At 43.5% G+C, this 22,655-nt stretch overlaps 1 protein-coding gene across 1 annotated transcript; it reads left to right on the forward strand.

Annotated features, from left to right (window-relative positions):
• The first annotated feature begins 1,933 nt into the window (after positions 1–1,933).
• LOC147627907 (uncharacterized) lies at positions 1,934–19,023 on the forward strand. Its single transcript, XM_086814878.1, has 14 exons — positions 1,934–2,390; positions 2,470–2,922; positions 3,300–3,395; positions 3,476–3,559; positions 3,730–3,787; positions 4,007–4,050; positions 4,167–5,684; positions 5,880–5,962; positions 6,080–7,500; positions 7,709–8,765; positions 15,131–15,370; positions 15,494–15,618; positions 16,428–17,014; positions 17,110–19,023. Exons 3-14 carry the CDS (start codon positions 3,327–3,329, stop codon positions 18,832–18,834), a joined length of 7,011 nt encoding a protein of 2,336 aa, XP_086671004.1. The 5' UTR covers positions 1,934–2,390; positions 2,470–2,922; positions 3,300–3,326; the 3' UTR covers positions 18,835–19,023.
• The last annotated feature ends 3,632 nt before the right edge of the window (positions 19,024–22,655 follow it).

A 22,655-nucleotide genomic window follows, 5' to 3' on the forward strand; every position in this document is an offset into this window, starting at 1 on the left:
GTATATCTCATACATATGGAGATCATTTTGATCATGGTTTTGAGTCTATATTTGTGCTCGTTAAGAATTGGGGAAGAAGAAGAGAGACATTGGAACATTTTAAACTCTTTTATGTAATGATTCTAAGGGAAAACACGATAATGGGCGTAATTAATAGTATATTTACTCCATTCCACTTCATACATTTGGCAAATCACAAGAAGCCATGATAGCAATCTCTGGGCCATTTTCTAAAGCACGTGGAAAAGAAGCGAAGGATTGCTAATCTTGGAGGGGGGAAGGGGTGTGTGTACTGATTAAGTTGCCCTTCTTTAATTCGCACTCCTACTCTACTATAGTGAAAACAATGGTATGACAATAAGTCTATAAAATTGTCATCTTTTTCTCATCTAGCCTAAAGTAAAAGATAATTTTGAATGAAGCTGCAAATTTTTGAGGAAGGACCTTGGTTGTGCATGGTAAATAAAACGTTTTGTGAGCATATTTATTAATGCCACTCACGTGGCATTAATAAAAATGCCACGTATACCTTTGGTAAGGTATACCTTTCGCTACTCGTCTCACCAGCCTACTCCACCTACTCGCCCCGTTGTTGTCAAGGCTACTCAACATACTCGCCGTCATCTAGCCTTCGCGTTCACCAGCGCCTACGCCCAATCAACTGGAGTTTGAGGTTGGGCGACTCGCTGCTCCAAGAGGGGGCGACGTTAGGGCACGTGGGCTAGGCAAACGTGAAATCGTTTGGGCATAGGCAGTTGAAATCGTTGTTGGCACGGCAAACCCACACGTGCGTGAGGAGGGCTCTAGCTATGGCGAGCGAGGAGGGTCTCTAGCTATGGCGACCGAGGAGGGAGAAGGAGGAAGGCCATCTGCAAACGCAATCTAAATGTGTGTCCCCTCCCCTCCGAAATGACATAGACGACGTAACTCTAGCTAGAAAAAACTAGAACACACCCATGTTTTATCACATACTAAAAAAGGCAAATCGCTTGATACTAACAATAACCTGGTCTAGAAAATTAATTAATATCGACCTACAAAACAAAATTAATTCATATTGGCCTACAAAACGTTTTGGGTGCATATTGGTGTCCAACCCTAAAAAACATTCATTTTATTTAACCAAGGATCTTGTTCTTTATTTTATTGTTTAGCCATGGTAAAGGGATTGAAAGGTACACATTTGTAATTGGAACCAAGATCTCTTTTAAGAAAAATGATTGAGAGAGAGAGAGAGAGAGAGAGAGAGAGAGAGAGAGATGGGATGAGTCCATATTGTAGGCAAACTAACATGCCACATGTGATGCATTTGTAATTGGAACCAAGATCTCTTTTAAGAAAAATGAATGTGTGAGAGAGAGAGAGAGAGAGATGGGATGAGTCCATATTGTAGGCAAACTAACAGACCACATGTGACCCATACGACATCATTGAAGAAAGGAACGGGGCTTGGAAACCAGATTTGTCAATCGACTAAACGTGATATGTAGAATGGCCATGGGAGCATTCTGAAGAGAGAAGGATAGATGCTCAAATGGATGGTTGTTGTGTGTGTGTGTGTGTGCGCGCGTGTGTAGAGAGAGAGAGAGAGAGAGAGAGAGGGGGGGGGGGCGTGGAATTTTGAGGGAGGGAGGAGTTACAAGGAGGAGAGTTACTCACATGGACGGTGGTAACGAGGAATGGAATGGAATGAAATGAAATGAGACGAAACTGAAAATGAAATGCTCTCCCTGGAGCTTAGGCTAATGGTACACAAAACAGGCATGGAAGGAAGGGGCTGGGGGGGGGGAGAACGATGATGATGACGACGACGATGACGACGACGCAAGAAGGGCTCGTATGAAACATTACAACGGAAGCCCAAAAGCTATTTGGAGGGTGGGCTGCTACTGCAGCACATCCTTTCTTGCACGCATCACAACAGCCATAGCCACACACACAGCCAAACCCACCACAGGCATCGACCTTTCCTTCTTCTTGCTAACCTTCTCTCCATCTTTCTTCATCATCACCACCACCACCACCACGGAACCCTACTGATTTATATATTGCAACCTATATCCATTTTCTATATTTATCATTTTCATTTAATTTGCGTTTATAGCCTATGTATATATTTTAGTGTAACGCAGCCTGTTAAGGGCATATGTTTCATCGGTCCTCCGCTTCTCCCTCGCGAAAAAGGAGTCTCTTCATCGCCATCGCCAGTGAACAAGAAGAAGAAGGGGCTGCCTCTGATCCGTCGTCTGATCGCCATCGCCATGGCCAACGTCTGTTTAGCAGAGAGAACCCTCCCACCCAGTCGCACCGGAGAACCCACTCCAGCAGCAACAAGAGGATCTCAACAACAAAATCTGCTGCGGAGAACCCACAGAAGCTTCGTACTGACTGTACGGTTTTTTTTGTGCTTATGCCATATCTTTTTTTGTGCAGGATCAAGAACTGACTCCTTTCCTGTCATAAAAACAGTCGATCCAAGCACCAAGGGGATTAGCTTTCTGAGGCCTTCGCATCTGTTTGTACCCACGTCATTAATGTCACTCAAGATTTGCGCCCACATCTCTGATCTGACTTAATCAGGCGCCCACCTGTCGGAAACCCCTATCAAAACAGCCCACTTTCTTAGATTCCCTTAATCTTCCCTGTACCTAGTCCCCAATTTCCCAAACCCTTCATGTTACTCAACCAAATCAGAAAGCCTTCATTCACCCCCTAGCCTAAACGACCAGGGAAAAAAAATAATCATTTCTCTTTCTAACCTCTTGCAAACCACACAATCTGAGCGCCTACCTTTCTGAATTTCTTTGCTATCAGCGTCATCCTTGTAAATCCTTTAAGCTTTTCCTAACCCTGACCTCTGCACTGTTTGGGGATTTGGATCTTCATCAATAACGCTAATGCCAGAGCAAACACTGTGAAGAGGTCTGTACTTTTTCCTTGGACCATGTGTATACATCATCGCATTCAATTAAAATCCACATTTTTGGGGTGAGTAATTATTTATATTATAGGTCTAGACAGTAAGGGGTGCGAGACCACTAAGGCTAGGGTCTCGGGACAAGAAAAGTCACATATTTTGCATAGTTTTCATATTCTTTTCCCTCTTTAGGTCTCTTGTGAAGTAATACTAACTCATCTAATGTACATTTAGTATACAAGGATCATCAGTCTACATCGTTGAGGTCAAACGGGTTGCTGCCCAACACGCAGCTGGGGTTACACTTGATCTAACTTAATTAACTTGAATGGCTATGTAACATGAGATCCAACTCATGCCATCTCTAACCTTGGACTTGCAGGTACGATAGTCCTCTTGTTTTTCCAACATGGACAGATACAAGCAGCGGACACTTGCAGAGCTTTTGAAGAAAACTTTCAAGATTAACAGACCCAAGGTATATTTGCTTCAAGATAATTATGTTAGCGTATGTTTAGCATGGTTAAACACAACTAAATTTAGCTGTTCTTGACATAGATGACTTCAATATTGGAGGGAAAGGATCGAATGCAAGGGCCGCTTGATAAAATGGATGCTGAGATGGACTTTAGAGCATTACAGGTGTTTTTGCGAACCAATTTTTTTTTGCATAATTTGTGAATTTAGCATGGCCAGTGGTTGTGCAGTGGTGTTTGCTTAGAGATGTTAATGGATGTTATTGCGATTAGTTTTGTAATGATTGTGACTAATCACAATTCATTCTATCTTGTGGTGTGGCGTAATTGTCACAGGTCTGTGGGAACTGCAGGAATCATCTTGACGCAAACACGTCTCAGGATTGTGGAATTTGTGAGTTGAAGAAGTGTTTTGCATGTTTTTCGGTTTGTGTAACACAAGGGTGGCTTCAGAGATAGTGACATAAAAGGTTTTGGGGTCAGAGGTTGTGAAAGGATCCTATGTAGACTTGTCATTTTTAATGTATTGTGATGTGATGTCTTTAAAATGTCAAGGTTTTACCACATTGACCTTCAATTGATGCTGAATTTTGGCTACTTTGCTGGCGGGCAGGCAACAGGGGATACCACAGCTTTTGCTTGGAAGTGCCACTGAATGTATGTATAGAAATAGCTAGCACTATTTTTCTCCCATATTTTTGATTGTGGAGCACAATCGCTGAACCTTTGTTCTTAACAAACCAAACAACTACATGTTTACCATTTGTGTGCAGGCCGCCACGGATGGTCTTCGATGCTGCTATGATTGCCAACATCAAGCTGCCTCTGATGATTTTCAACCTGGTTCAAGGCTAGCAATACCTCATGATAAGCAACCAGAGGAAGGAATGGATGTCTGTAAATCAAGTGAGAATGGGCAAGGATTTGAAGGGCCTGGGACATCATACAGTGCCAATGAGCATTCAGCTTCTTTGAAAGGAATGGATATGAATTGGAAAGAGGCCTCTCCTTCTAACTCAAGTGTTGATCCTGAAGATATGTTTTCTGACACTCTTTACAAGCCTGCAAAGACACGCGCTGCTCGAAAGTTGGGGATCCGACGAAAAAAGATTGCAGATGATCTTGGACACGATAGCTCCTCTGGTCATGTAATGTTATCTGACCTGGATACATCGAGGTCTACATGCGAGGGCTCTGGGGTGGACGCCGTGCAGACTAATGCTAAGGTCATTGTGGAAGTGGGAGGTGTGGTGTCTCCTTGTCATGAGGTAGCTCCGGATGAAAGTAAAGATCGCAACTGTGCAGAACCTTTGGATGCAGACATACAAATGCGGGATCTAGGACAAGCAGATGTTTTTCAAGAGAAAAAGGATGACCAAATGCTTGAATCCAGTTTAGCAGTTCAAGACAAAAATGCCGAGAATCTGATGGAAGGGGTTGTAACAGGGGATAAACCAATCAAGGATGGCCAGAAGTCAAGTGCGGCGTCTGCTGTTGTCCTCACTGCTCATAGAGTAGACAGTGTAAAGGCTGGTGTGGTATCAGAGCATCTTCCTAGTGAACGCTTAGTTTGTTGCAATGTTGGTATGGTCTCTGAAGGGCATCCCCATGGGGCCATGCAAGATGAGATGAGAGTAGTTGGTTCTCTAATTTTAAGAGAATCAGATGAAGAACTGAATCCGCCCAATCAAATTGAGGTTGCTGCAACAAGGTTAGTGCCATCGACCCAAGTGTCAAAGGAGGATCAAACAGGATTCTTAGGTCAGCACAATGTTGTTGGTGAAGGGCAGTCTTGTATGCAAAGATGGGGAAGCTCAGTTGGCCAATTGTCAAAACAGGATGATGAGGCCCACCCAGTTTCAGCACAATTAAAGGGAAACATGATACATAATGCAGATATGCCCCTGCATGACACAACAGATGAAGCAGTTCATCTCCCAATGGCTCATAGAACGGCTGTCATGAATGAGGATGCAAAAAGCAAATGGCCATCTCCAGGCTCAGCAGAGCAGACACAGGATGATAAGGTTAAGCCTTCAATTTTTGTGGATGAGAAATGGGTGTCACCACCAATTGCTGCTGAATCTGAAGAAACACTTGAAGGGTATCTGGGTGGCGCAGCTGTTGTCAACAAGAGTGGACGCAAGGAGGAGATACCACCCAAAGAGAACCTGAGCCCAAGTGCTGGTGTGGAAACAGGCATGGAAATGGGAAGAACCTTTATAGGCCCAGAGCCAAGCTGTGCAGTTTCTCTGGTTTCATCCAACACTAAGTCTGCAATTGAGGATGACGTAAGTCCCCAGCTGAATGCTATTTTGATGCCTGTCAGATGATGTGCAGTGTGTAGCTTATTGAAGCTTCTTTATTTTTTGCAATATCCATTCTGTTCTCTGTCTCTCTCTGTCTCTCTCTCTCTCTCTCACTCACACACACACACACACGCACACCTCTCATGTGTTTCTAATTGTCTTGATTATATGTAATAGATCAAAGTTTGTGACATATGTGGGGATGCGGGTTACGAAGATATGCTTGCTGTTTGTAGCGAATGCAATGGAGCAGAACATGTGTAAGTTTCAAATGTAGTTTCATATTTTCAGAATCATCCATCTGCTAGGCTATTTCAATTTTCAGACACACATGAGTTGTTTTTAATATTCTTGGGTTTCTCATACTTCTTTTACAGGTACTGCTTTCAAACCTTGATGGGACAAGTTCCAGAAGGGTATTGGCAATGTGAAGTTTGTAGAATGAAACAAAGGACCGGTGATTCACGACCCCCCACCGACATGCGACCTGTCAATCCTCTGCCATTGAGGTTGGCATCTTTTAACAGTACTAGAAAACAGAGCAGTGTGGGGAATGCTCGCTCGAGGCTTTCAGCATTGCTACAGAAGAGGAAGTTGCCGCCTGAGAAGAAAAGAGCGTTGAAGGGAGTTCCTTCATCTCAATATCCAGCAAAGCGGGGCGCATTGGAGGATGTGGCAGATGCACCGGCCACCAAAAAGCAGGCTGTGGAAATTTCTAGCCCTGTCTACATGCCATCTCCAAGGCTTGGTCTGGCTAGAGAAGGCTCTTTCAAAATTTCAGATACAGCAAAAGTTAAGTTTGTGTCACATACAACCTTAACAGGTGCAGGGGGCGAAGGCATAGGACTGTCTTCTCGTGGAAGTGGCAAACTGTCCCTTCCGGCTGGGTCATTTAGCTCACTTTCCCTCAATTCTAACACAGTTCAGTCTGGTCTGACCTCCAAGGGCCGTTTCTTGACTGCAAGTAACTCATTTGCCGGCTTGCCCGGGAGTGGAAATGCTAAGGGCAACATGACTACCCTAACAAACAACTCATGTCCAAGTGTTCCTTCAGCTACTCCTGGCTTGAAGACCTCAGGCTCATTGAAGTCGAGTGATTCACTGCCTTCATTTCTACTTCCTTCCAAATCCTTTGGTTGTAAGCTTCAAGCAAGTGCTAAGAGTTCAAAAGATGCTACAGAGGTTGTAGGCATGCAAGGGTTGGCAAAGGAGGGCTTATCAGGACAAGCAGGGATGTCAAACACGAGGACACTGATCAAAGTAAACTCATTCAAGCTATCAAAGGCCACTGGTTTGAGTGGCGCAGCAGAACAGAAGTCAAGGACTGATACCAATCCGGATTCTGTAAGATTATCTGGTTCGAAATCTGTGCATTCTGATCTAGGACTGGTGAAAGCAGTTGAAAGTAAATGTGAGGTAGCGTCAGCAAGCAGTATGGCAGAGAACAAAAGCAAAGCATCTGCAGCTATTGAATTGAATGCACCTTTGGAAGCACACAATGGTGTAAATAATTTTGGGAAACTGATCAAACACGAGCTTTCAAGCAGCCTCCAAGTCAGAAATCCTCCTGTAAGAAATGAGGCTGTGCTTGTTGGATCTGGCAGATCTGAACTTTTATTCTCTCATCAGAGTTCTGATCCTAGCAGCTCTACAAAAGATTTTCAGGATTTTATCATTGAAGATGACAAAAAGACGGCATTTCAAGCAACTTCGCCGAACACCTTGGCTAGGCAGAAAACAAAGGCAATAGACAAAGCAGGACCTGATACTTTGAAAGAGGTGTCTAAGGCGAGTGCAGGTATATCCTTGCTATCAGTAGCGTGGAACAGTTTCCAGCACTGAATCTTTTGCCCCTTCCTTCCCTTTCCCCCCTTCCCATTTTTAGTTTTTTTTTTTTGGGGGGGGGCACGTGCGCATGTGTGTGTGTGTGTGAGAGAGAGAGAGAGAGGTTTTTGTTTATTATTGATTGTTTTATTTTTTTCTGTGCCCTGCATGTGATAATGCAGATGACATCCAATTGATTGTTCCGGCACCCTATCCTCTGAGTGCTGCCAAAGAACCTTGTAGCTTTAAAATAGAGGGAAGCAAAATATTACAACCAGGTGCTAGTGTGGATGGGGTTGGTGAAAAGTATGCTTCAGCTTTAGTGGACAAGGCACCTACACATGATGAAAGTAGGAGTAGCTTCACTCCTAGAAGCCGATCTTTTGGTGCATGGGGCTCCCCAAGTTTTGTGCCATCACTTGGGAGTACTAGATGCTACAGATGCAAGGAATTGGGTCATGCTGCTAAAAATTGTAGTAACCGCAGCTCTATGCCTTGCATATCCTCAGACACGGCTGGTGCATTGAAGGGTGTCGTGCCTGCATCCAGCATTGACAGTGCTGGTGCGTTGAAGAGTGTGGTGCCTGCATCCAGCATTGACAGTGCTGCAAGAAACTCACAGATTGTTGTTGAAGCTGCAGCTAAGGTTAAGGCCCCAACTGAAATGACTCCCATTGTTAAGCTCCCTGACATTGACAGAGGACTGGCTTCAAAAATAAGCCCAACACTTGTTCAGAAGTTGAACTTGATTGTAGGCGAGGTACAACTACAGGGGCAGGAAGGGCAAACTCTGGGAGTCCTTTCATCATCACCTTCTTCAGATCCCATGGTGGAAGTAATGAGAACAGAAGAAGAAGAGACTCCTAAGCAGAATATTGCAGAACAAATCACTCCGATGTTGAGTCCTACACAAATCAGTCTGGGTGCTGATCACAGAGATGATGTTACTGAATCTGTCAGCAGTAAAAAAGATGATGATAGTGGTTCAGTCCGACCTGTGAATCCCACCTGTTTGGGTGTCCCCATTGGAATGCAGTCGGCCACATCACCAACAGAGTGCCAACCCACAGTATTTTCTGTTCCCTCTGCAACCAAGGGTGCAGCCTATTTGTCAGCTGCACTTGGGACGCTGAGTGGTGTTGGTTCGAAGGGTACAAGCCCTTTTGTCTCACGGTATCAAGAATCTTCACGATATCAAGAATCTCTGAAGGTGTGCCCGGAAGCTGAGATTGTGTGGCAGTAAGTTGCTTCACCCCCTTTCTCTTTTGAAGTGCATTTTTACTGTTTTGGTCTTTGATGTAATAATGCTGCAAATCTTACCAGTAATTTGTGGCCTGCTACATGCTGACATTCCCTAAAGCAGCTTGTGGCTTCCTTGTGTGCATAATGCAGATGTCCATGGATAAATTTGTGAACATGCATGTGTGTACGTGCACACATTCATTATACGTGTGTACGTGCACACATTCATTATACATATCAGTACATTAACGATGCACATAATCAATACCTTGGCCATGCTATCCATTTCTCCCATCACAAAGATTGAAACCTTGTGTGTCTGGTAGCATAGAGCAGAAGATTGCGGGGCGCTGGAGCACCAAGGAGCAGTCAAGTTATGCATTAATAGTGAATGCAAGTTAGCAGAAGTCCAGGTTCAAGACCAGATGTGAATTCAGCATTGTAAATACTCATGATCATTCTGCTAGTTAATGCATATACATCAGATTAGGTTGAAATGCCTACCTCTTCTCTTGTGCGTTTTCAATGTTCTGCATCTAATTAGTGATAATCGGCATAAATTGCAGCACTTAATCAAGCATGCTTCTTGTTTCATCCCTAACTTGGCTTGGGACCAGTGTTAACTTGGGATTAGGATAACCCATGGTTAAGGGACGGGCTAACCCAGATTAGCTAGGCTGAGGCTTGGGACCAGTGTTAACCTGGGATTAGGATAACCCATGGTTAAGGGATGGGCTAACCCAGATTAGCTAGGCTGAGGGTTGGGGTAAAAAGCTAACCCTAGAGTAGGGTTTAGCTTCTAGACGGACTTAGGGCTTGGGAGAGCCTTGGGTGGGTGGCTAGGGCTAACAAGAATGAGGTTTGGATGGCTGCATCTGGACGTCCAGTCTCATTGGGTACCATTCAAGAGAAAGGGGTTAGACCAAACGGTGACATTTCTTCCCTCTTCTAAACAATTGTCTACAATTGAGGATTCCCCCGCTTCATAAAGAAGCAAGGTTATCCTTGTTTCTAGGAACGTGCTTGGATCTTGAATCATGGAGATCCTCACCAATGTCTAGTCAATTCGGAAAAAGAGACGGGGCTGGTCAAACGAGTCTTCCATAGTCAAATGGCACCTCGATCCCTTACTACCTAACTTCAGTCATGTGACACACCTACGAGTATGTAGGGCAAAGCCAGACATCCGATATCAGCCGATAGGCAAAGTCGGACAATGCAGACCTATTGGTTGGATCAATGATGACAGCTTCAGATTTGGCTCTTGGACCACTTTCTTGTTATTTCCTAGATGAGGGAGACAAGTTGGATGGTGGTAACTTTCAGTCTTGGAAGTTGCAGGTTACTTCTATTCTCAAGGAGTATGATTTGATGGAGTTTCTCTTGTACAAGAATCGGTGCTTGTTGGACCTTGCCTCTGCGGAGGATGTGTGTCGGTGGAGGAAGACTGACGGACAGATCTATGGCTTTCTCCTCCTGAATTGTTAGGATTCGGTTCTTCGACACTTCATCTATGCTCCTGATGATGCTTCTACTTTCTATGTGTGGCAATTGCTTTGTGACCTGTATGGTGATGCCAGTGATCGACAGATGCTTTCTACTTCTGGGTGCTATGTAGCCAGTGATCTTGTGGATACTTCTTTTGGAGATGTTTCTACAGCGAAGGATAGTGGGCTAGTTTTGCTCAGTGCATCTGAGGAGTTTGTTTCTCCTATTGCCTTGCCTTCAGTTTCTGTGCATACTTCTCCTTGCCAGGATGATATATCTGGTAATGTTTTTGAGGCAGATAGTGGGCTGGGGCTGAAGGCCAACCCTGCGGTACTGAGTGAGAGATCTGGAACCGCTCTCCTCTATGACCGCAAGCGAGCACACTACTGTGGGCATCAAGATAGATGCATGAAACTCCCTTGATCCATCTTTGAGAGAAACCCATATGGCTAAGAGTACCCTCAAGGAAGTCCCAACCTACTCTATCATAGGCCTTCTCAAAAATCCAAGAGCAGAATGGCTAAGGGTTGATTACTGGCTTTGGCCCATTCCACGGCCTCCCATGTAAGAGTCCATTCTGAGTATCATGAATGACATCCTGCAAAATTGGCTGCAATCTAATGCTCATTGCCTTAGCAAGAATCTTATATGCAGTGCCAAGTAAGGTGATAGGTCTCCACTGGTCAATCAATGTCTTATCCCCACTCTTAGGGATAAGATAGATAAGCCCCTCTGAAATGAATAGAAATCTTTGTCTTTGAATGAATAGAAATGACCATGACTTGCCTTTATATAGGGATTTGATGGCAAGTCGTAATCAAGTTGGCCAGCCCCTTTTAGGTCACAAAAAGTCATCAAAAATGTCATAAAATGTGTCCTAATCATTGGTGCATGTCCTGGGCACCTATAGGGCTATCAAATTGGCTCCAAAGTGCCCATAATCTTCCTCTAACTTTGCCCTTTAGGCGGCTACAAGAAATAAGCATGTCCACGTCACACCTCGGAAGAGTGCACGTGACACTACTTTCGTAACTTGATAATTGATCTTTGATAGACCTCCTTTGGGAAGGATCTGACACCAATTTTCTCAATACTTTCTCCTAGCCATTTATGACCTCCACACTAGGCACTTGGCCGCACCCTTGGAACTCTGGATCTAGCACAAAACTAGCTGCATGCAAGGGTGAATGATAGTTATTCCATTGAGTTTGGAAAAGTGCTCTCAACTCCTCTTGCCTTCCCTCATTAGGCTTCACCTCTCTAATGTGCTCTATCATCTTGTCCATGCCTTCATAAAACTTGCCAATGCAAGGTTGCTTGCTGTCCACAATCCTTAACATGTGAATGATGGGCTTCACAACAACATTAAGATGGACCACATTAGCCCAAAATGCATCATGAATCACATTATTGTAGCATGCTCTACTTGTAACTAAATGAGAGGTGGGCCAATTATGTTGGAAATTAGGGGCCACTTAGCGAGAGGTCACTCATCCCAATAGTGTTCATGTCAGTGCGCGTTTAACCTTCACTACTCTAATCCCTTCCAAGCCACGAAAATTGGAGGTGGAGGGATGAGAATGGCCCTAGGCTTCTATTACTTATAGATGATCCCATTGCTTGGGACTATGCACGTGGGATGTAGGCGGCGAGTCGGTCATGTCACGGTTGGTGCCCTTAGGATTTATCCACACAGCCTTCTTTTTGGCCCGTGATTACATCCGGCATGTCAGCAAGCTTGTCCATCTGCTCATACAGGCGTTCGGCCTTCGTTCAGCTCTGTTGTAAGGAATCAACAAGTCAACTAGCTCCGCTCTAACAACATCCCAACATGTCCTCCCTGGCTCTGATACTGTGTTGGAAATTGGGGGCCAATGATCCCGGCATGCAAGACCTCTAGGCCAAAGTATGCTGCATGCAGGTAGGCGGGCTGGTGCTATGGGACACCAGGATGTGGTTGCTGGGGCTTGGTTGACTCACGGCAGTTTGGACCTCAGGCTTGGTGGGTGGCTTGCAGTGTTGCATAGAAACGCGTTCTTTCCTAGTGGAAACGTACGAAACGTTTCGAATGTTTCGTACTGTATGAAACACGTTTTTTTGCAGCCCTATCTTAATAATGTCCTAGACTACATTGCCATCATTTCGCACGTTTTTTCTGTGCGTGTTTTTCAGAAGCGGTTCCCTGCACATTTCTCGACGGTGTGTATATACGAGTTGGCCAATGATAGTGCGCTTGTGAAAGCCCCGTGTGCTCCTTCGTGTCCTTGGGCCTTGTGGAGGAATTTTCTTTGTGTTTTATGTACGTTTTCTTTGCAGAGCTCATAGAGAAGCATGCTTTTTACCCTATGCTCAATATTTCTTGCATATCTTCCTCCCCTTGCTCTATTGAGGCCTAAGGCTATCTACCTTGGGCAATATAGAGTGAATTTGGAGTGTTTTTACAAGGGCAACATGATTGGGTGAGCCATGTATTTTTAGTTGCATCTAGCATGGTGAATTTGTGTGGTCTCTTATAAGTTATGTCATAGGGCTAAATACATATTTTTTTGTATATTCCAAGTTAAAAATATACATATTTTTTTCATTTTGTTTGAAACCTTTTTGGACCCGTTTCTTACCTTTTAGGAAGTTTTAAAACGTATGAAACCCGTTTCATACGTGCCGTTTCAGAAACGCTTGGCAACACTGGTGGCTTGTGAACGGAGCCTATGGCTGTGTGGTGAGCTACTAGCCACAATCCTTCGCGGTCATGGATCTGTTGATCTGACACACGTTGAGTTTCCCTTACGGGGTTGTTTGCGGACCTATTTTCTTATTCGTCTCCTTTGTTGGTATTATGGCTTAATCGCAGGTTATACAGCCTGAGGGCTTTACACACATACACCCATAAATCTTAATCAAAACCTTCTCAAAACAAGGCCGATGCTGGTTATGAGCAGCTTTCAAACCCGATTGTGCCTTCTCAAGGCACAAGCTGATTCTATTTTGCAACAGATTACAAGTTTTCATAGCACCTTGCTGCACAAAACATTGCTCTATGCGTGCATAAAGTACTTGCCATCTATTGCCTTTCATGCTATCCACAGAGAACCAATGCCATGCATCTTGTGCTTGTGGGGCAATGAAAAACCAAATGTTGCTGCGTGCCTCTCTGAGTTTCCACATTCTTGTATACATATGGCATACAAGATCAGTTGGTCAAATGAAATTGCAAAGGCATACTATCCACCAACACATGCCAAAGCACACAAAAGCTTTGACAACAAGAATTGTAAAGTTCAATAACCTTAAAGGATCATGCGTTTAGACTATTTAACTTTTATGGTCCTTAGTACCTGAGCATCTTCATGTAGCCATGATATTGCTCCTTGAAGACTTGACTTGCCAATCTCCCTTTAGATCGCCTGCAAGTCGTGTATGTGGTGTCCTTCATGCAAGGAATGGTGAGTCATACTGACAAGGGAGGTGAATGAGAACACAACAATGATAGGACGGTCGAAGTGTAGGAAGGCTGTGCTCTGATACCAATGTAACGTGCCCGAGACAATAGGGGCTCTCTCACTACTTTGTTCACATTAATAAGTCCTTCAAACAGTTGGCAAATTAAAATACCATTCACTTTGCATAAAATGAGAAAAGACAATGCACATTGGGGCCGGAAGGGGCCAGCACCCCCTTAGGAATGCTCACACGGTCTTGTAGTGAGTAGTTTAGAGCATCCCCGGCCCTACAAGACTGACCCTTATCAGCACAAATAGCATATGAAAACATAGCATAAATCATCTACATTCACATGCAACCATGCATGAAGCAAATGCACATCTACTTTGGAAATCCCCAGTTCCCAGCACTTGCATCTGGATGCGTGTCTTGCTGGGCACTGTTCAGGAGAAAGGGGTCAGGACCAAATGGTGAAATTGTCCATCTCTATTCCTTGGCTGCCTTCACCTGGACCATACTGGCTTTACGATACTCCATCTGTATCGGGTGAGGTCCTCTCCAATATATATTTCTCTTAAAACTAAATTCTTCTCTAAGAAGTCAATCCTCGAACTTAAAGAGAAGTGGATGCTCTCTAGTCTTGTCTTCGGCAGCTCTCTATGCATCCATAGAAGGGTCCTTTGCAATCCCAATTTCCTCCATAGATGGACACCATCTCCGTTGGGGGAAGTACCGTGGTAGACCTGTAGCTCGCACATGAAGAACTCCAGACTGTAATTTTTTCTCCTCATCAATGATGGCTTGCATGATCTCGTGCTGATTTTGTGCTGGCTTCTGTTTCTTCACCACTTTCACTCATTTGGGCTCACTTTGAGATTGCCATTGTCTCCCTTGAGAAACGGAATTCCAGCCTCTATTTTCTCTTCATTTTTGCTCAGACAGTTGTTTTCTTCTGACTCTAGCTTGTCTGCATGCAGGGAAACGGTGACTTTTAGGCAGAGCATCACCTTCCTGTATCAATTTTGCAATGGGGCTGATGGGTTCCAAGGAAGATGTTGCTAGTGTGTTAATTTTCTTAAATATTTTCTTGAGCTAGTGTGTTAATTTTCTTAAATATTTTCTTGACCTTTTGTTTAACCCATTGCACTTTGCTGATCCTGGCATGATGGTTGGATTTGCAGATTGGGAAAAAAGAGAGGGAAAAGAATGAATGAAAGCAAGAATGCAAAAGAAAGAGGGGCAAATGGGGGCTGGAAATGAATGTAGAAGAAAGAAGGGTGAATGGGGTTAGCAAATGAGCGATTTGGTGCATGGAATGTGTGATTAAGGCAGCAGGCCGTGAATGGGTGATTGCAGGCCCCAGAGAGAGAGAGAGAGAGAGAGAGAGAGAGAGAGAGAGAGAGGGAGGTCCAATACACTTTCTGTGATTGCAGAGGGACGTTTGACTTAGCTGGAAAAGCAAAGTCACAAGTAAGTTTTCATGGGCTGCAAGCAAATGCATCAAACCGAGCTTTGCCAAAAGTCCGCGAAGTTGCAAAAAAGCTGCAACCTTCATTACCTCTAGAAGAGCTTCCACGTGGCAGTGAGCATAACTCATGGCCTGTTCAGTTCCAGAAAAGTCCACCCATCAATGATAACATTGCCCTTTACTTTTTTGCCAGCAGTAAAGAAAGGTGAGGTTGTTGGCACATGTTCTAGCTTTCACTTCTGGATGATGCTTTACATGATCAATGACTGCTTTACATGGTTAAGTTTCTCTATGTGTTGCTCAAGTGGCATTTTCCTTTTATCTTCAGCTATGTGCAATACTACAAACCCTTGGTGGATCGGCTGATCAAGTTTGACCGAGCTTTGAAGGGGTTTATTGAAGATGCAGAGCTTCTGATTTTCCCTTCTAATTTATTACCTCCTGGCTCTCAATGTAAGTAGCTCTCCAGTTTTCCCACTTTGAAATGTACACATGCATATGTGCTAGCAACTATGTGCGTGCATGTGTGCATGCATGCAGAATGCATCTATGTATCTACACATACATACACACAGTGAAACATATGTATGTGTGTTTAATACATATACGTATGCATATACATCCTGTACGTGTACATGTATGCGCGCGTGCGCACATACATGGACACATGTATGTGTATGTCTGTACATGTGTGTGTGTGTGTGTGTGCATGTGTTTTACATGTGTGTGTGCACACACACACACACACACACACACACACACATGCACATGCACACGTGCACACACTCGCACATTGCATATATATATATTTACATATGTATATATATGTATGTAAATAAATAAGTAAATAAATAAATAAATAAATATACATATGTGTGTACGTGTACACACATATATGCATATATACATATACATATACTTAGGACGTTTACATACATACACATGCGTATTTATGTATGTATATACATATATATATATGTAGATATGTATATGTATTTATTTATGTATATACATATACATGTATACATTTTCCATGCATGCATGTATATATATGTGTTTGTATGTATGTACATAGATACATACATAGAAACACACTTATACGTACATAGATATACCCACAGACTCCTACAAATCTTTGAAGGGAGGTGTGCATGTATATATATATGCACATACATAAACATACATACACATCTCTGTTTGGAGGTTAAAAGACAAAAGTGAAGCTTGATGAAGTTTCTAAAATTTTGTTCGTGCTTTGGAAGGTTGGAACAACTTCATGTTTCTGTGGGCTGTTTTCCGGGATAGAAAACCTCCAATCAAGCAGCCAATCACACATCATGTGGCGAGTTCTTCTAAACAGCCAGAAAGTTATGTTGGCCCCAAACTACCATTGCAGCCAGGAGTTTTTACCTGGGGAAGAGGCGAGGACATGCAAATTGACACCATTGGAAATAAAAGCATCGATTCATTGGATACCGTCGGAAACAAAACAGAAATGCCAAGCTCAACTGCAGCACAAGGCACGAATGTTGTTGGTCCGTGTATTCAGCCTGATACTGATTTTACCCTGTGTGAACAACTTTCTTGTCAGCAAGCACTCGAGAATTCTATGCAAGTAGGAGAAGTGGTGGCGATGGAAAGCGTTGAGCAGAAGGTCGACAAAGAACTAGTTTCTTCACTGTCTGGAAAGGCCGTGTCAGTGGTTATGCCCTCAATACTTGATGACATGTCTGCTCCAAAATTTCAGCTTTTGAACCCTGTTTTACCTGCCAGGGAGGGGTGTCCGGGGCTAGATCCACCTCGTGGATCGGGACACAAACCAATCTCTGTTACCAAGCTAGGAGAAGAGGTGGAGTTTATTTTACTAAGCATAATTTAGGTTATACTCTCAAACTAAATCTCGAAGCACGGTTTTACTGAAAGTTTTGTGTATTTCAATTTTAGGGTGATAATCATACTGAAGTTGTGGCTCCGACTGTTGCAAAAATGAGCACTGTTTTTCTGCCAAGGAACGAGCACGCCAACATGGAGAAGTCCAGACGCTCAACTCCTTTGATGCCAACCTCACCAGCATTGATGGTCTGCCCAAGTCCCAGAGAAAGGCAGGAGGATGCATGGACTCCTCGTAAGCTGGCCCGCCCAAGCTCTCATTCACCAACAGGATATCAGGACAAAGATAAAGAAAAGGGAGTTCGAGAGAAAATCTATGAGAAAAGTCGGGAAAGTGAGAGGATGGAATCGGGAAGAGGATTGAGTAGAGACAGAGATAGGGATAATAGGCAAAGGGACCGAGAAAAGCAGAGAGAGAAGGATAGGGACCGTGAACGTCCAAGGCGACATACAGAGTGGGAGAGAGAGAAAGAAAGGGAGAGGGGAAAGGAAAGGGAGAGGGATAGGGATAGAGATAGGGAAAGGGATAGGGTGAGAGAAAGAGAAAGGGATAGAGAGAGGTGGAGAGACAGAGAGGAGAGAGAGAGACGGGGCCGAGATTGGGACCGGGATAGGGAGAAGGCAGGGGAGAGAGAGAAAGGAAGAGAGAGACGGGAACCTGAGAGAGAGAGGGCATTGGGGAGAGATCGTGGTAGCAGGCACAGGCATTGGGATCTTGCAGATACAGAGCATGGTAGAGGGGGCAGGCATTGGCATCGGTATCCTCGCTCACGCTCACCCTCTCGGTCCCCTCAAGGTAATCGTGACTGGTCACCATCGCGCTCGCGGTTGGACCGATACCATAATAGATATCATCGTTCCTTTCGTCATTCCAGGTCTTATTCACGCTCCCCAGATTCGGATCATGGGTTGGGCCGGCTGCAGCCAAGAGCAGAAAGTAGAGAGCTGAGCAAGGACAGCTTTGCCCAAAAGGGGAAGTCACCCGACATTGTGGTCGGGGATTCAAGGGCAAGAGAGGTGACTGGAACAAAGAACATAACCACAAAGGACTCGGGTGGAGAAGATCAAGGGAATTTCTCACAGCGGGGGAGCAACAGTGATTCTCTATGCAGAGAGAATACAGTGGGATTAAAAGAGCGGAAGGTGCCCATTGCAGACTTGAATCTGAGTCCTTCTGAGATCGAGGGGAATGAAGAGGATGGAAATGAAGATGACGTGATGATGTCCCGAGAAATCATCATGCCACCTGCTGCCAATCAAGACGATACTAGTCTTTATTGTGATTTCTTTCCGGCTGGTTTGCCTGGTGGATCAAATGGAGAGCCAGGCGAATGTTCAAATAGTGCTGGCAAAATCCTCAATCACCGTGACTCATTCGACCTCATGTGCGTGGATGAAAGAAATGACTGCCTTTCTCACAGTCTGGTGAATGATTCCACAGAGCCTTCATTGTATCCATTCAGTATGTCATCGGAGCCCTCCTCATCATGTCTTCAATTCTTCCCTCTGGCTGCTGAGGATGGTATCAGAGCTCTTAATACCCCTGACCTCAATCTCGCACTTGGTGCAAAAGGGGAGAGTCTACCTAGACAAGGGGAGCTGCCTTTGTTTATGCAGCTGCTTGACCCTCGTCAGGAAAGTTCAAAATTGGGCGCCCACATCCCCTTCTCGGATGTGCCATTGAAGGTGTCAGAGCAGGCTGACTTGTCGTTATCCTTGGCCATTCCGGAACACTCTAAGAGGCCAGTAGTCAATACTTCTCTCCGTCTTTTTGGGTGATGTAATATTTTTGTACAGAGGTTAATGCAAGACCTGTGCCGAGCCTATAAATTCTCGTAAACTTTGTAAGGGTGTCGGTTCCTCATCTGTAAGAGGCAAAACCTTCTTGTTAGGCAAAGGTCTGTCACAGGAAAGTATTTCTTTATATGGATCACTTCTTGAAAGTGCAAATATCACTATTTTCCCCCACCACTGTATTATGAAAGCATTATTTCCAGAGTGGATATCTTGCAATCTACAATTTGACACCGCTTGGTGAGCTTACCCCACAGGGCATCAAGATATTGTACCCTGTGTGAGCGTGCGCGCGTGCGTGTAGGCACACAGATTGCAATTAGTTTTATATTTTGAGAAAAAATTGTATGGATTTAAATGTGAAATTTGATAAATATACACAGCCGAGTGAAATTACATTCAGAGTTTTGCGATTGATCACATGTAACAGATAGGATATAGCGCTAATGAAAATGCAGATTTGAGGTTGAGCATGGAATGGTGATGATGCTGGTCAGTAGGATTTGATCAAATGCTCAAACACAGGTTCCACATTTGACTGGACTACTAAAAAACGATCTGTTTTAAGTACGTTGTTTACACCAACTGAAAACAGGGGTCTTTGGGACACAGATTTGCTTGAAGCTAGGTGTGAGGGGCTATATGTAGTGTGGCATGTGAATATGCATTCACTCCAGGGTCACGCTATCATCCTATGGTTTTTCCCTTGAACATATGGTGGTAGAGGACACCTAGGCTAGGTTTATTATTATCACTTGAACTTGTCACTTATCATATTATTGTGTGAATATATGTTCAAGTACTTCTCCCTCCCTCCCTCCCTCTCTCTCTCTGCTCCGTGTGAGAGCTTCCAATGCCCCATAAACCCTAACACTAGGTCTTTGTGAGCCAACATTCGGTATCAAAGTAGAGGGTCATGGTTTTTGTTGTCTTAAGAATTTAGCTCATTTTAGGGGTTTTGTTCAGAATTTGCCTACACCTTTCATATAGGGAACATAACAAAATAATCAAGCTTTAATTTTAGTCCAAATAATCAAGGTTTAATTTTAGAACTGGACAACCTGTTCGAACTATTGTACGGCCAAATCCTAATGGAGTTTCGTCTACATGTGTGTTTGCTCTGCAAAATTTGAACCTGTTTGGAGGTGGTCATATAGTGTTGATAGTGCATTTTGTGCCTACACAGTACTATTATGCTCTTGTCAACAAATTATATTTGTAAGTGCAAAATTGAGACTTTTTTCCCAATCTTTTTTTCATTTTCTTGCAATAGGTTTATATAGGACAAGTACATGTGATTGCATTTGGTGGCAATTTGTGCTAGTGCCTGGTAGAGTGCACATATGTGTATATTTGGGTTGCATACATCCTCTCCTTAGTTCTTGTTAGTTGTCCATTTTGCAAAATGGCATAGAATGTAGCACATATGTATTTGGTGTTTTATCCCAAGAGAAAAAACTTGATGGAAGTTATTACTCCTTGTAGAGTTTTATAGTTAGGAACTTGCTGGTTGCCAAGGGTTTTGTGGGGGTATGTTAACGGTGATGAGCTCTGTCCTGCAAACGTTGCGTGTGCCACTCTTGGCAGAGGTGCTCGGCATGCTCCAACACATGCTCTTGCCACTCAAGAACAAAGAAGATGGGATGCACATGCTGCCCAGGCCATGACTTTGATCTCTTTGTTTGTCAAGAGATTATTTATTCCACACATCTAGTCATGTAAGACTTTGCAATGTGCATGGGATGTTCTTGAAACTATGTATCATGCAAAGAATAAGGCCATAGTTGCACATCTCAAGAAAGAACTTGAGAACCTGGACATGCATGACGGTGACAGTATAATTGATCATTTTACGAAGATCTTGCACATCTCAAGAAAGAATTGGAGAACATGGATATGCACGAAGGTGATAGTATGATTGATCATCTTAGAAGATCCAGGATCCAAACTCCCTAATATGGTGTTATTTGCCATCGCGAGAATGGGCAAAGGCTGAAGCAAACCATCGGGATTATGTGTGGGATCCTTGTTTTGTTGTCAAGGTAAGCAACTTGTCACAAAAGCATACACATCTTTCCACATACCCTTCTAATAAAAATGCTTTTGCACCTTCTCCTCAAAGGTCTTGAACAGCTCGATGTGTCCCAATATCGGAGAAGAATGCATCTCTTCTAACACACTTTTCTTATAGCTTGATGTAGGCACAAGGTGGACTTTATCTTTGTAGCAAATGAGTCCATTGCAAACCCCAAAATGCAGTAAATCATCATGGGACCCTTAGTGTAATTTTTGACACATTGGTGCCACTTCCTCATCCAATAGGTACTCCTCTTGGATATCCAATATCCAATCTTTATGTACCTCCAAAATTGTCATGCATGTGTATGCCCACATACGTGACAATGCATCTTCCACCACAACATTCTCTTTTCCTTTCATGTAAGAGATTTCAAAAGCATAGCTTTGTAATGTAGCCATCCATCATCTTCGCTTAAGGAGATAGTGTAGGTTGAGACAAAAAATATTGGAGTACTGTATGATTACTCGTCACAAAGAAGTGACTCCCATACAAACTATCGTGATGCCACTTCTTAATTGCATGAAGTATTACTAACATCTCTTGATCATATACATGCACAACCATGTCTTTCTCATTAGGTTTCTGGCTCTCAAATGCAATTGCTCAGTGATCTTGAAACAAAACAGTCCCGATGCCTCTTCCAAATGCATCGGCTTGAACCGTAAATGGCTTTGGGAAGTCCGGGCGTACAATTATGGGGGTTGATGTGAGAATTCCCTTAAGCTCTTGTTAGAAGCTCTTGTCGGCTATGGCATCCCAAAAGAGAGCCTCTTTCTTAAGGTTGCCGGTAAGAGGAGGAGTGATATGAGCATATCAGTTAATGAATCCCCTCAATTGAGTGGTATTTATAGGCATGGGCCAATTCTTAACACATTTCACCTTCTTGGGATCCACCATAATACCTTTCTTTCTCACTATATGTCCAAGATACTTAACCTTTTGTGCCATAAATGTACACTTTCTCTCCTTGGCATATAAATTGTTGGCTCTTAAGGCATCCAAAATAGCCCTTACATGCATTAAATGCTCTTTCTCCCCCTTGCTATATATCAAAATATCATTAAAGATTTGTAGAGAAAGGGCCCAAGAAATTTGTTTATTAGGGCTTTAAATGTTGCTAGCGCATTGCACATCGATATAACTAAATAGTGGTAGAGACCCCTCTCGGTCCAAAATGTTGTCTTATACTCATCATCTTCTTTGATTCTTAATTGGTGATACTCCGATATCAAATCAATCTTGGAGAAGAAAGATGCACCCTTCAACTTATCAAGCAAGTCATCAATCCTTGGAATAGGAAATCTATTCTTGATTGTAGATTTATTCAAATCCCTATACTCCACATATGCGAAAAGCGCGGTCCTTCTTGACCAAGAGTACAAGAAAAGGTGATTAGCTAGAAGTAACCTATGTCTGTAAGCTCTTGCATTTGCTTTGCCACTTTATCCTTCTTCACTTTTGAAAATCTATAGAGTGTTTTGTTAATGGGCTTGGTGTGTGGCTCAAGCTCTATCCCATAATCCACTTCCCATTTTGGTGGCAAGAACTTTGGCATTTGAAACACATCTTCATACTCCTTTAACAATTCCTTCATACCTTTATCCATAACTTCACCCTTTTCCTCATTTCTCTCTTCCTTACAAAGCTATAAAACATATATGCGTCCCACTTTCTTAAGCTCCCTCTTGAGTTGTGTTGCATTGATCATCTTGATACTTGGCACATT

The sequence above is a fragment of the Cibotium barometz genome, chromosome 20, assembly GCF_041138505.1.
Source record: "Cibotium barometz isolate CiBa-2024 chromosome 20, ASM4113850v1, whole genome shotgun sequence".
Taxonomy (NCBI): Eukaryota; Viridiplantae; Streptophyta; class Polypodiopsida; order Cyatheales; family Cibotiaceae; genus Cibotium; species Cibotium barometz.

Bases quoted from the DNA above. Each gene is read 5' to 3' on its own strand.
- LOC147627907 (XM_086814878.1), top strand. From the start codon at position 3,327: ATGGACAGATACAAGCAGCGGACACTTGCAGAGCTTTTGAAGAAAACT. The intron at 3,396-3,475 runs GTATATTTGCTT...TTCTTGACATAG, and splicing joins TCAAGATTAACAGACCCAAG to ATGACTTCAATATTGGAGGG. The intron at 15,619-16,427 runs GTAAGTAGCTCT...GTGCTTTGGAAG, and splicing joins ATTACCTCCTGGCTCTCAAT to GTTGGAACAACTTCATGTTT.